The sequence below is a fragment of the Hipposideros armiger genome, unplaced genomic scaffold, assembly GCF_001890085.2.
Source record: "Hipposideros armiger isolate ML-2016 unplaced genomic scaffold, ASM189008v1 scaffold_315, whole genome shotgun sequence".
NCBI classification, from domain to species: Eukaryota; Metazoa; Chordata; class Mammalia; order Chiroptera; family Hipposideridae; genus Hipposideros; species Hipposideros armiger.
Genome location: NW_017731665.1, coordinates 835,141 through 848,658, shown reverse-complemented (window position 1 = coordinate 848,658; position 13,518 = coordinate 835,141). Strand labels below are relative to the sequence as shown.

General features: G+C 49.4%; 1 protein-coding gene across 12 annotated transcripts in view; it reads right to left on the bottom strand.

Annotated features, from left to right (window-relative positions):
* The window catches only part of CUNH16orf96 (chromosome unknown C16orf96 homolog), a 55,203-nt gene that overhangs the window by 22,897 nt on the left and 18,788 nt on the right, over window positions 1–13,518 (bottom strand). For 10 of the 12 annotated variants that reach the window (XM_019660252.1, XM_019660248.1, XM_019660250.1 and 7 more), the window contains exons 2-6: window positions 5,840–6,759; window positions 2,485–2,589; window positions 1,248–1,328; window positions 950–1,036; window positions 3–841 (exon numbers count right to left, since the gene is read on the bottom strand). In XM_019660252.1, coding sequence (XP_019515797.1) covers window positions 3–841; window positions 950–1,036; window positions 1,248–1,328; window positions 2,485–2,589; window positions 5,840–6,259 — 1,532 coding nt within the window. In that variant the 5' untranslated portion in view covers window positions 6,260–6,759. The remainder of the gene's footprint in view (window positions 1–2; window positions 842–949; window positions 1,037–1,247; window positions 1,329–2,484; window positions 2,590–5,839; window positions 6,760–13,518) is intronic. The other 2 variants (XM_019660249.1, XM_019660251.1) reach the window with 2 other exon arrangements.

Here is a 13,518-nt window from a genome sequence, read left to right as displayed (position 1 = left end):
GGGCAGGCCCAGGTCCGTACAAAGGCCCAGGTCCATATATAGGCCCAGGTCCAGGGGCAGACCCAAGGTCAGGTCCAGGTCCAGGGGCAGGCCCAAGTCCGTAGAAAGGCCCAGGTCCATACATAGGTCCATGTCCAGGGGGAGGCCCAAGGTCAGGTCCAGGTCCGGGGATAGGCCCAGATCTGGGGGCAGGTCCAGGTCTGGGGACAGGCCCAAGGTCAGGCCCAGGTCTGGTGGCAGGTCCAGGGTCAGGTCCAGGTCCGGGGACAGGCCCAGGTCTGGGGACAGGCCCAGGTCCGGGGGCAGGCCCAAGGTCAGATCCAGGTCCGGGGACAGGCCCAGCTCCGGGGGCAGGCCCAAGGTCAGGTGCAGGTCTGGGGGCAGGCCCAGGTCCGGGGACAGGCCCAGGTCCGGGGACAGGCCCAGGTTGGAACACAGGCCCACGTGCTTGCGTGAGCCCAGGTGTCAGACTGGGTCCCAGCGTGGACCCCAGTGCAGGCATGGGCTTAGGCTCTGGCCCCAGCACGGAATCAGGCCCAGGTCCAGGTGCAGGCTTAGGCTTGGATGCTGGCCCAGGCTTGAGCACCTGAGGCTGGCCCAGCCCCTGGGGCCCTGTGAATGGAACTGCCTGGGTAGGCTCCTCCTGCTGCAGTTGCTCTGGAACCTGGTAATGCCAGACAATCTCCAGGGGCTTGGGGACAGCCTCTGAGACCTGGCTGTGGCCATCACTTCCGAGGTGCTTGGTGGTCTGGGGAAGGTCGGTTTCTGGGAGCTGCTCTTTAGCTTGCCACCGCTCAGAATCCTTCTGCCGTAGTGGAACTGCTCTCTGTGGAAAAGTTCCCTGCAGAAAAGGGGGCTGGGCTGGCCAGGGCTGCTCCAGGCCATGTCCGCGGTCACCCTGCCTGCTCCCTCACCCCTGCTGCCCCCTCCTCTATTCTCTTTCACTTACCGGGGTGAACATGGCCTCGTGGAGGCTGCTCCAGAGTACCATGTCCTCAGTTTTGGGGATGGCAAGAATCTCTTTCTGGAGAGTAATCTGGGGAGGGAGGGGGTTGGGAATGAGGGGCGTGAACCTGGAGGACGTGATCCCCTTGGGTGGGTCCCTCGCCACACCACACTGCCCTCCACACCTGCAAATAAACGGGCCTTTCCAGATTGTGTTGCCCTCCTTACCCCTCCCCACTCCCAGCACCCCTGGGACTGGAGGTCGGGGAACCAGGGATGGAGGACAGTGCCGAGGCCCTCACCAATCCCTGCTGCAGCTCATTCATCTTCTGGTTCTGCCTTTTCAAATCTTCAAAGAAAGTGCCTATTCTTTCCGCACGTATCTGTCAAGTGAGGCAAACTCATGGTGAGGGGTGCAAGTTCTGGCTCTGGCCATGCTTCTCCCACGGCTCAAATATAAGGACTTAGTGCCAGGTGACTAAAGGTTGGAGAAGGGATAACAGATTCCAAAGCAAGTACTTCCCAGAGAGTGAGAAAGGGGTAGAAAAGGGTTTCCTGGGCAAACACATTTGGGAAACACTGGGCTTAAAGAGCACTCAACAGGTTTTTGTACTGTAGGACTTCTCAGAGCCTCTAATGGGCAAAAGTACGTTAAGGATCTCCAAGAGGTGGGTTGAGGAAGCACTGTCTCTCAAACAGATTTGTCCAGTGGTCCTTTTTCGTGTTTCATGACACAGTTTCCTAACAGTGCCCTTTCTGCTCAGATGGGAGCTACCTAGCCCAAGATTGAAGTTCTCACAGTTGCCATGACAATCAAATGCATACACGGACCTATGCACTGGGGACAATGCATTAAGTCATGTTATTTGGAGGCGTGTTGTAAAACCTCAGCCACAACGCCAACCTGGGCATGTGGAGAGCTGGCTTTTGAGCCCAGCTCTGACTCCCCAGCTGTGCCTCACACTTCAGGGATTCCATGTGCTTCCACATCGTGGTAACGAGTTAGAACATGTCCTTGTGGCTATGAAGGGAGCTAGAACGTAGGCCTGTGTTAGGTTTAATCTACTTCTTAGTGTGGATAGGGTTTGCTAGAAGAGGAAGAGGTGTTCTCTTTCTCCTAAGTTGATGGAATGTAAGCCTGGGGTTGCCAAGACTTGAAGATATGAAGACAACCCAGAGGAAAATCATCACTGGGAGACAGGCTAATGGAGTATGAGCACCTAGATCTAGCCGTACCTAAAGGCAGACCTGGACTTTTGAGTAAATGAGACAAAAAATTCTTTTATTTTGCCTATGCCAGAATGAACTAGGCTGTCACTTCCAAGTGGTGTCCTAACACAGGAGGGTAAGGAGCACAGCATGGTGGAAGACACGGAGAGTTCAGTGGGACAAGGCAAGTGGCTGGGCCACATCAGTCCCCATCTCTTGCCCCCAGGGCTGTGTTCTCTAAGAACGGGCTTCCCAGATTTACCCTGTCACCCCCAACCACCAGAGGTCCAAGCAGCATGGCCAGCTTAGAGGATGCTAGGGAGGGTCTACCTTATCAAACATTTTCTTCAGTATGTCCAAATCCTTCCTGAGGGTTTCAATGGTGACCTTGAGTGCATGAACGTCAGTGAGCAAATCCTGCAGGGTCTTCATAGACTGAAGCGGGAGAGAGGAGGGGAAAACATGAAGTTGAGTGTGGCTGGGGGAGAAGGTAAGTAAAGTGTGGAAGTTTTCTGATGACTGCCATGGTCCAAAAAGTCCTCTCGGCTCCCCCCAGGCCTAGGCTGGAACATATACTCAAAGGCCAGCAAATAACACTGAAGTCAATAGTGCTCTGAGCTATCAGGTGGCCTGGGTGGGAAGGAGGCGACCCTGTGCTGGAATGTATTCAGTAACCAGGAGTCATCATCACGAGGCATCTCATGCCCTTTGGTGGGAACCACTGGAGGACAGGCAAGGGAGTTATGATTGGATTTACATTTTAAAAAATTTTTATTTTATTGGGGAACAGTGTGCTTTTCCAGGACCCATTAGCTCCAAGTCAAGTCACTGTCTTCAATCTAGTTGTGGAGGGCGCAGCTCCTAGGCCCATGTGGGGATTGAACCAGCAACCTTGGTGTTATGAGCCTGTGCTCTAACCACCTGAGCTAACCGGCCGCCCCTGGATTTACGTTTTTAAAGTGTCCTTCTGACTGCATGCGTAGATTGGCCCTGGGAGGATAATAGGGGAAGCTGCAGGACCAGTGAGGAAACTTCCAGGCAAGAGCTGAAAAATGCAATGCTGAGCTCATAGCTCAGTTTCACCACTGACTGGGGCTGTTACTGCATCTTTCTAAGTTTTCAATTCCTGAATCATAAAATGGGTATGAAAAAAATGTGATAATGTATATAAAGGGCCTAGTGCATAGTTAGGCATTCAGCTAACAAAAATAACAAATAGCAAAATGGCAGAAGTCCTTCTTATCAGTAATTACATTAAATGGATTAAACTTTCCATTAAGAGGCAGAGATTGGCAGAATGGATTAGAAAATATGATCCAAACTCATGGTGTCTATAACAGACATAGTTTAGATTCAAAGATACAAGTAAGTTGAAAATAAAAGGATATAAAAAGATATGTCATGCAAGTAGTAACCAAAAGAGAACTGGAGTGGATATACTAGTATTAGACAAAATAGACTTTAAGAAAAAAAAAATTGTTACTAGAAACACAGAGGGACATTTATAATGATAAGATGTTCAATTCATCAGGAAGATATAATAAGTATAAACATATATGCACCTAACAATGGAGCCCCAAAATACATGAAGCCAAGGTTGACAGAACTGAAAGAAACACACAATTCAACAAGAATTGTTGAAGACTTCAATACCCCATTTTCGATAATGGATTAAACAACTACACAGATCAGCAAGGAAACAGAAGATCTGAACAATGCTATAAACCAGCTAGACATAATAGACATTTATAGAACACTCCACTCAACAATGACAGAATACACATTCTTCTCCAGCACGCATAGAACGTTCTATAAGACAGACCATATATGCTAGGCTGTAAAACCAGTCTCAATAAATTAAAAAAGGACTGAAGTAATACAAAATGTGTACTCTGGCTCCAATGAAAGTAAATTAGAAATCAGTAACAGAAGAAGCTATTAGAAATTCACAAATATGTGGAAATTAAACAACACTCTCCTAAATAACCAATGGGTCAAAGAATAAATCACAAAGGAAATTAGAAAACACTACGAGATGAATTAGAATGAAAACACAACACACCCAAATTTATGGGATGCAGCTAAAGCATCACTTAGAAATTTTAGCTGGATGTGGCTATATTACCAAAGAAGAAAGATCTCATATCAATAGCCTAAACTTCCACCCTAAGACATTGGAAAAAAGCAGAGCAAACAACCTAAAGCTAGTAAAAAAAATAAAACAATAAAGATTATGTGGAAACTATGAAATAGAAAATAGAGGAGATTAATGAAACTGAAAGCTGGTAGCAAACCTTTAGCTAGATTGACCAAGAATAAAAGAGATGACTCAAATTACTAGAATCAGAAATGAAAGAGGGAACTACTGACCCTACAGAATAAAAACAATTATAAAAGGGATACTGTGAACAATTGTATGCCAACCACTTAGATAAGTTGGATGAAATGGACAAATTCCTAGAAAGACATAAACTACCAAAACTGGCTCAAGAAGAAATAGATCATCTAAAAGACCTAAAACAAGGGGAGGGGTTGCAGTAGTAATAAAATAACGACAACAACAAAAAATACCACAAAGAAAGGGCCAGGCCCAGAAGGCTTTACCACTGATGTCTATCAAATATTTAAACGAGAATTAATACCAATTCTTCGCAAATTTTTCCAAAAAGTAGAAGAATCCCAAACTCAGTCTGTGAGGCTCTGTTCCCAGTTCTCTTTAGGGCACGTGCCTCAGAGTGGTCCCTCTGTGTGATGGATGTCCTCCAGCAGCCCTGCACATCCGTCCTCCATCCCTGCCACGCACTCAGTGCCCTGGAGCTTGACCCACAGGCACCGCACTCACCATACCACCCGCCCTCCAATTTTGCCAATATGAGAATGGGGAAAGAGGAGGCAGGGTATTCATTCCCTAAGATCCAAAGTCTTCCCAAGGCCCTAATGCATATCCAGGTGCGGGGCAGGGAGGCAGGAGAGCATGTGGTCCAAGACAGGTCCTGAGTCAGAGGCCTCGGTCCCCTTCCTGCTCCTGTCACTAATGAGCATATCTGAGGGTCAGTTTCTCACCTCTAAAGTTGGGATAATGCTCTTTCCCGTTCCTCCCATGGCTACTTCCTGTAGCTGTAGGTTTTTATTCAGTTGCTTTCTGTCTGTCTCCCTCGCTAGAATATGAACTCTTATTCGCCTTAAGTACCATGATGCCTCCCCCATGGGAGGTCCATAATAATAATAATTTTTTTATTGAGGTGAGATTCACATAACATACAATGAACTATTTTGAAGTGAACAATTCAGTGGCATTTAGTGCATTCACAATGTTGTGTGACCACTGCCTCCATCTAGTGCCAGAACATTTCCATCACCCTAAAAGGAGACCCTGTAACCACTTAGCAGGCCCTCCCCGTTCCCCTCTCTGTCCAGCCCCTGGCAACCACCAATCTGCTTTCTGTCTCTATGGAGATGCCCATTCTGGACATTTCATATTAATGGAATCACACAATATGTGGCCTTTTGTATCTGGCTTCCTTCCTCAACACTAGACAATGGATGCAAGCTTAGAGCTTTGGTTCTGCCTGACTCCCAAACGAGGAGGACCCATCACAAGGGGACACAAGGGAATTGGGGGTGAGATGCCTGTCTGGGATGAGAGCAAAGGGGTCAGGGAGCTTCTGGAGGCTGGGCGGGTTACCTTTTCTGTGGCTTCTTCATTGCCCTCCACCATCTTTCGGAGCTTTATCAGCTGCCACAGTTCCTGGGCGGGTCGGCTGGTCCCTTCACTGGCCTGCAGCAGCTCAGAGGTGGAGGGTAGTTCCTGTAGCATGGTCAGCTGGCTCTCCATCTGGTCGATGCGGCTCACCACGTGGTCAAAGACGTTGCTCAGCCTCTTCATGGGGTTGAGGATGGGTTGGGCGTCTCCTTCTCGCGGCAAGAACATGGTCTGCGAGGACTGGAGGAAGTCCTCGTCCCCTGAGAGGGCCTTCTTGAGCTCGGACATGTGGATGTGCTCCAGGATGCCATGCAGCAGGAGGTGCAGGGCCTTGAAGTTTAACACGCCACACTGCGGGATGGCGATGTTGACCAGCTCGGAGAAGGTGAGCGAGAAGCTCATCCTACCAGGGCGTTGGCTGGGCTGGGGTTCTGAGCGTCTCTGGGCTCAAGTGGCGGCTTTCAGTGCACCCACAAGCTGCACAAACAGGTGCTCAGAGACCCAGAGAGGCTGCGAGTCACAGCAGTCCAGGAGAATATGGCCTCTGTGCTGGTCACAGATCTCGGATGAGAGTTTCTGGTTGCTAGGACACCAAAGAACATGGCCGTGGACATGCTTCCGAGGGCCTGGAGTGGGGCAGAGTAGGTGCTCAGTTAATAGGTGATGAATGTTTGAACAGACAAACGGCCGGCCTTTTAATCCAAGCCCCTCAATTACATAAGCCATGACCCTTTCCAAGAAGCATGCAGGGAAGGCGACGAAGAGGCAGCTCACTCCTCGGAAGTCTCTAGAATCAGGACAGGAAACAGAACTCTTGGAGTTAGGAGAGCCCAGATTTTGGGGAGAGAGTCTGAAGGGCTAAGCTGGTTTCTGGACAGCAGCCAAATGCCACACAGGTGTCTCTGGAGAAGGAAGGTGAAAAGGGCATGAGGCACGGGCGTTAGTCAAGTCTGAGTTCTGCATGTCCCCGCCCTCCCAGGGGCACGTGACCTTCCTGAACCTTGCTGTGCTCCCCCCTTTGAGGGAGGACATGGCCATAAGGACACTTTAAGGACATGGCCATAAGCCAGCTGCCACAGTCACGGTCAGGCCCTACTTGTGTCAATTCTCAGGCATGACAATGGCAGCCTGCTGGTCCTGGTTTCCTAGGGAAGTCTGCAGGGAAGGCCCCTGACTCAGCCCCTTAGAACCCCCACGCCTGGCCCACCCCGTGTTCCTGGCATAAGGTACACACTGCTTATATACAGCACATGACATGAGCCCTGCTCAGGGGTTCAGTGGGCTCAGGACCAATCTCTCCCAGCTTCCCAGCGTCCCCACAGAAGAGACAGTGGACACCTGCCCATCATGGGTTTAGGCAGATGGGTGTGACTCTTTCTCAGCAGTGGTGTGACATTGTGCAAATGACTCAACCTCTCTGTCGCAGCTTCCCTGCCTGCTAAATGAGGTTGCCACGGCAGGGGGTGAGGGTGTGTAGAAATAATATATGTAAAGTGCCAGGCCAGTGCAGACCTAAAGACTTCCTCTCCCAGACTTGACCTGGTATCCCACTCTTGCCAGCAATCACACCATGGGAGAAAGGGCAAGGAAGCTCGTCTGAATTGAATGTAAAGACCTTTGCAGGGATGTTGTCTATTAAGCACATGTTCTTGACCTCACGTCAACAAATGCTTCTGCTCAGGCCGTTAATATCTATCCACAAAACCAATTGTATTGGGTTGTTGGAAAAGTCATGACGCATTTTTGCAATGAAAAACATAGAAAAATACATCATAACTTTTCCGACAACCCAACAGTTCTGCGGAAATAGTGGGAACTGATGTTGGGACTCTCAGTGCTACAACACTCAGTTTGTTCTCTTTAGACAGACAGCCTGCTTTGAAGGGTACTGCTTAATTCCACTGAAGGAAATTTGCTCACCTTGAAAGGAAAAAGAAAATCGGCTCACTCCTATTGTGATAAATGTATACATCCCCAGTTCTGCCTGGGCCCCACTCACATACTACTGGGTTGTTTTTGTTTTTTGTTTTGTAACAGCTTTATCAAGATATAATTCACATACTATATAATTCACCCATTTAAAGTATACAATTCATTAACTTTTCGTGTATTTACAGAGCTGTGCATCCACCACTGTAATCCACCTACAAACATTTTCATCATCCTAAACAGATATGCTGTATCCATTATAACTCACTCTCCATTTCCCCAGCCCCTGGCAACCACTGATCTGCTTCTTATCGCTATGGATTTGCCTCTTCTGGACATTTCACGTACCTAAATATGTGGCCTCTTTTTTTTAAAGATTTTATTTGGGAATCGGGGAAGGGGAACAGAGAAGTTGCTGTCCTTTTTGTTCTTCAGTCTAGTTGTGGAGGACATCGCTTCACTGGCCCATGTTGGTGTTATCATTGTGCTCTTCCCGGCTGAGGCAGTTGCTCGCCGGCCATTGGACGGCCGCTCACGGCAGCTCACGCCAGCTGCCAGCCAGCCCCACTGTGGCCTATACCGTTGCCAGCGACTCACAGTAGCCCAGCTCCAAGTCGAGCTGCTGTTCACCATCTTAGCTGTAGAGGGCGCAGTGTCGCTGGCCGTCATGTGGGATCCCAGCTGCGGCCCTGAGGCTCAGAGCTGGCATCCCAAGCCAACTCTTAAACAACACGCCACTCCGCTGGCCCAATATGTGGTCTTTTGTAACTGGTTTATTTAGCATCATGTTTTCAAGGTTCATCCAGGTTGGAGCATGTGTTAGCACTTCATCCCTTTTTGTGGCTGAATAATATTCCATTGTATGCCCAGATTGGTTTGTTTACCCACTCATCCACCGATGGATATTTGGACTGTTTCTACCATTGGACTATTATGAATGAAGCTGCTATGAACAGTTGCGTATAAATTTTTGTTTGAGTACAACTTTTCAGTTATTTTGGGTCTCTACCTAGGAGTGGAATTGTTGGGTCATAGGGTAACTCTCTGTTAACACTTTGAGGAACTGCCAGACAACAATGCACTTTTTGAAACTCCCATCCGCAGTGTGTGAAGGTTCCAATTTCTCCCCATCATCACCAGCACTTGTCACTGTCCATCTTTTTTATTACAGACATCCTGGTGGGTGTCGGTTACCACTTGTTATGTGTCCATCAGGCTTCTAGCCGCCTGCCACACATCACTCGTCCTGGGCACTCTGGATGATTGTTAGAGCCTTCCAGATGTTGAAAATTACCCTGAAAAGTGGATTGTGTTCCCTTAAAAAGAACACCCAGACACCCCCACAAAGATGCTAGCACAGGCTACAGGGGAGAGCGCCCAAAGGGATCAGTGACTCTCTTCACGCACACAAATGCCAGCCACAGTTCCCATGGCAGGGGCAATGCAACTGGGAAAGCTCCTCCGAAACTTGTCTCTTACCCTAGCAGATGTCACCGGTGACACAACTTCTGCTCCAACAAATCGAGTGAAAGGTAAATTCATTAGCATATCATGAAACCTGGAATTTCTTCTTGGCTAACCGAGGGGGAATTTATGCTCAAGCAAACATTCTTGCTGCACCTATGTAAATACTTCACAAATACCAAGGTCACGTAGAACAGTTTGTGACTAGGCTTTAAAAAAAAAAAAAAAGCCACCTGGCTCTCCAGGGAAAGACCAGCTGGACTTTGGGGGGAGTTTTCATGGCCTGGGTTCGGGAACAGAGGCCCATCTTCAGGATCTGGTGCCGGACCCAACAGCCACTTCTATTTCTGATAATGGCCTGTGTGCGGGGCACCGATGTGTTCTGTCCAGGGTCTTAAGTGCAGCAATTGTCCTGGGGGAGCCCTCGACAACTTAACCTGCAAGACAGCAGGAGGCTCTAACCACAGCCCAGCTACAACGACGGTCTCTGAACAACTTCCTGACCGGCCACACTTGGCAGCAGCGAAGCTCTGAGTTCTGAGGACTGCCTTTGTCCGCCCTTGGCTACAGGGTGGGGGGTATGGAGGAAGAGAAAAGCAGCCCCTGACAGCCGGAACTGGCCTGGCGCCACTGGCCGTGGAGTTGCTAGGAGGGCCTTGGGACTCTCCCGTGAACACAAACAACTCCATGGAACGCCAGACCTGACAGGGCCGCTCTGCCCCCGTGATGGGCTAGGACAAACCGGACCAGTCACAACCAGGTTCTTGGACCAAGAATATTGTCCAAGCCACAAACATGACCAGATAGTCCCCTATCCCAGCTAACAGGAGTGACTGCTGCTTCTTGACCAACTAGAGCTTTACCTGCTCCATTCCTCCTGCCTTCTAGATAAGATAGATCAAAGTACCCAATCGTAGAGTCAGCCCTGCTTCCTGGTAGTACCCAATCCAGGACACTCCCCCCAGTAACCTAACACGCGCTCAAATCCTAGAATAAGTCCACTGGGGACCCTGTTGCTCAGAGCTCAAACTCTTGAGCGAGCTCTTAACCAACTGAGCCACTCGGCCAGCCCTAAAATAAGTCCTTCTAACTGAACCCTTTTATGAGACGTGCCTGGGTTCCCCGCTGAGTTGGAAGACTTAAAATTTCAAGTGCTACCTTGGTATCTTTGGTCCTCACAGGGCTTCAAAGGACTAACCAGAGTCCTCCTGCCCTTTCAGATATGCCCCACACCCAGCAGGAAAGTCTCCCCACCTGGCTAGCTCCCCCACCAGCCAGACCAGCTGCACTCCATCCTGTCCTCAATATGAGGGGCTTCAGTTCCCTGCCAGCCTGCAAAACTATTCAAACAACCCAATTACCTCCTGTAGGAACCAGAGGGTGCACCCCACCCTGTTACTACAAAGCCTGCGGCCCACTGCCTGTGCTCTGGTTCACTCTGTTTCCAAGGGTGAGTGGCCGTGCCTGGCGTGTGGCGTCCTGTCCCCCTGGCTGTACTGGATGTGGCTGATAAATGCTGTGCATCTCACCTTTCCAGTGCTGGGGTAGTACTACTGAGGGCAGGGGTCAGTGGGGTGAAGGGGAGCTATCAGAACACGCGTGGTATGTGTTCTCCCTCACGGCAACAAGTCAGTAAGCCCACCTTTGCTCAACTGCAGTGGGTTCCTGGTGGTCTGGGCTGGACCACCAAACTTTGGTGGTCCAATGTTTGCAAACTTTGGAAAAACCTTGCAGGGGTCAGAGCTTTTGGATTTTGGAAGTGCAGACAAGGGATTGTGGAACTGTATGATTAAGGAACCATAAGCAAGACTTTCATAGGTGGGCAAGGAAGATCAAGGGACATGGGTAGTTTAGGACAGTCACACGGCCGGAAAGGCGAGTATGGGGCCAGACCAAAGAAATGTGAGCGACAGGCTGTGAAGCAATTCTTGGTCATGGGGGGCCAGGCTGGGTATAATGGCTCTTTGTCATTCTGGAGGGATGCCCAGCATCTGACACCATTCCTGTGTCTGGGGAGGTCTCCAGTTCAGGGGTTCTGTGGGAGACGGGGCGTCTGTTACTTCTTCCCCCAGCTTGCTCTGAAGCTAGCACACGGCATGCAGGGAAATGCCAGTCGGTGCTGGCAATTCCTGGGGCCCACGGGGCATGTTCCTCTGGCATCTAAGAAAGTGAATCTATTAAATCAGCCCAGGTTGCAACAGTTCAGGGAGATGGCAACTCAGCTCAGGGCCCGATCTGGTCTCAGGCCTTCGAGGTAAGGGCTGCAAGCGAAAAACAGAGATGCTGAGATGTTTCCTGGCATCTGGCACGGGGCCTGTGACTGACTTCGTTCTTTCCTTCAACCAGTGTTTACTGAGCACCTACTAGGTGCCAGGTGCTGCTCTTAAGTACAGAGGAGACCACAGTGAGCAGGTCTGAGGGGATCTCTGATCTCACAGAGCATGAAGGTTAGTGGGGACGATGAACACTTATTTTCCAACAAAGAAATAAAATCATTGCAAATAGTGACAGGAGTTAGGTATATATGAACCAGGACCAAATGAGAATGGGGTTGGTTACTAACTTTGTAGGGCTGTTGGGGTAGCCAGCCTCCAAGGCAGTCCCCAAAGAAAACCCTGGAACTCACCGTTGTGTGGTTTCCTCCCACTCTGTCCCAGCAAAACTGGTGATGTCCCTTATACCACCAGTGTGCATCTATGTACACACATGCACGCTTTCGTTTCATGTTACAGAATGGCAAGATTTGGGAAAGTTGCATATGTTGCAGGTGATTTGAAGCTGCTCAATCAGAACACGTACGATAAAAATGCAAAAAAAAAAAAAAGCTAATGTGTTTGACTTGAAAGGATCCAAAAGTCATGTCACTTTAGGTCTGGAAATAAAAGACTTACAAAAAAGTAAGACCTTTTAAAAAGCTGTGTTTGGGGCCGGCTGAGTGGTGCTTGGTTAAGAGCTGGCTTGGGATTGGCATCTGAGCAGCAGGGTCCCGGTTCAGATCCCACATGGGGGCCAGTGACACTGCCCTGTACAGCTAAGATGGTGAATAACAGCTCAACCTTGAGCTGGGCTGCCGTGTGAGTCACCGGCGACGGCATAGGCTGCAGCACCTTGCTGCAGTGGGCTGCCATAAGCTACCGTGTATGGCTGGCAGCCAGCGTGAGCGGCTGGCAGCCGGTGTGAGCTGCCAAGAGCCTCTGTGAGCGGCCGTCCAGAGGCCGGCGACCAATCTTCCTCACCCGGGAAGGGCGCAATGATAATACCAACATGAGCCAGTGAAGCAACGTCCTTCATAACTAGACTGAAGAACAAAAACTACAGCAACTTGTCTGTTCCCCTTCCCCCGATTCCCCAGCACTATTCCCTTCCCCCAATTCCCCAATAAAAAAAAATCTTTAAAAATACATAAATAAATAAATAAATAAATAAATAGCTGTTTTTGTGTGGAAGAGGCAACCAGGCCCCTCTGCAGGCTGTCCCGGCTTCCTGAAGAACTTGCTGGCCCTGGGGAGGGACTCTGCCCTTAGGTCAACAGACAGCTGCTGTGATCTAGCACCACTCGGTTCTGATGGCGGGACCCTAATTCAGACAATTTCAGGACGAACTTGTCCCTGGGACATTCTTTGAATGGCTGGTTGGAGCCAGAAGCCAATTTGCATGATTGGAAACGAGTAGCATTTTTTTTTCTCCCAAGTAAATAGAGGTCAAGGATTCAATCAGTTCTGTAAAGTGCAATTCACCTGCTTTGCCCAGACAAGCCATTTTTCAAGCTAGATAAATAGCTAAGAATGATAACCAAGTGGCCTTTCCTATCTCGCTCTAGGAAGAGCTGAGAGGGGGAAGGACTGAGAGTGAAGGATTAGAGGTTGTGATGAATGTCTGCCTAGTTTCTGGACATCCTGCATATTTGGAATAGGGGTGAATGTGCAGGTGGGGAATCTCATGATAGGTGCAGGTGACCTGTGCCCTACTCAGAAGCTGAAGGTCCAATCAGATCACCCCCACTCCACCCGCCTGTTTCATTTGCAGTTCGGAGTGAAAAATCAACAAGCCAACTGCTGCCCCTGGTTCTGAATTTTAGGACCAATACTTTTCAAAAAAAACCTCTTTTTTTAAAAAAGCGTTTTATTGGGGAATTGGGGGAATGGGAACAGCGCTGGGGAATTGGGGGGAGGGGAACAGACAAGTTGCTGTCGTTTTGTTCTTCAGTCTAGTTGTGGAGGACGTTGCTTCACTGGCCCAAGTTGGCACCATCATTGCGCTCTTCCCTG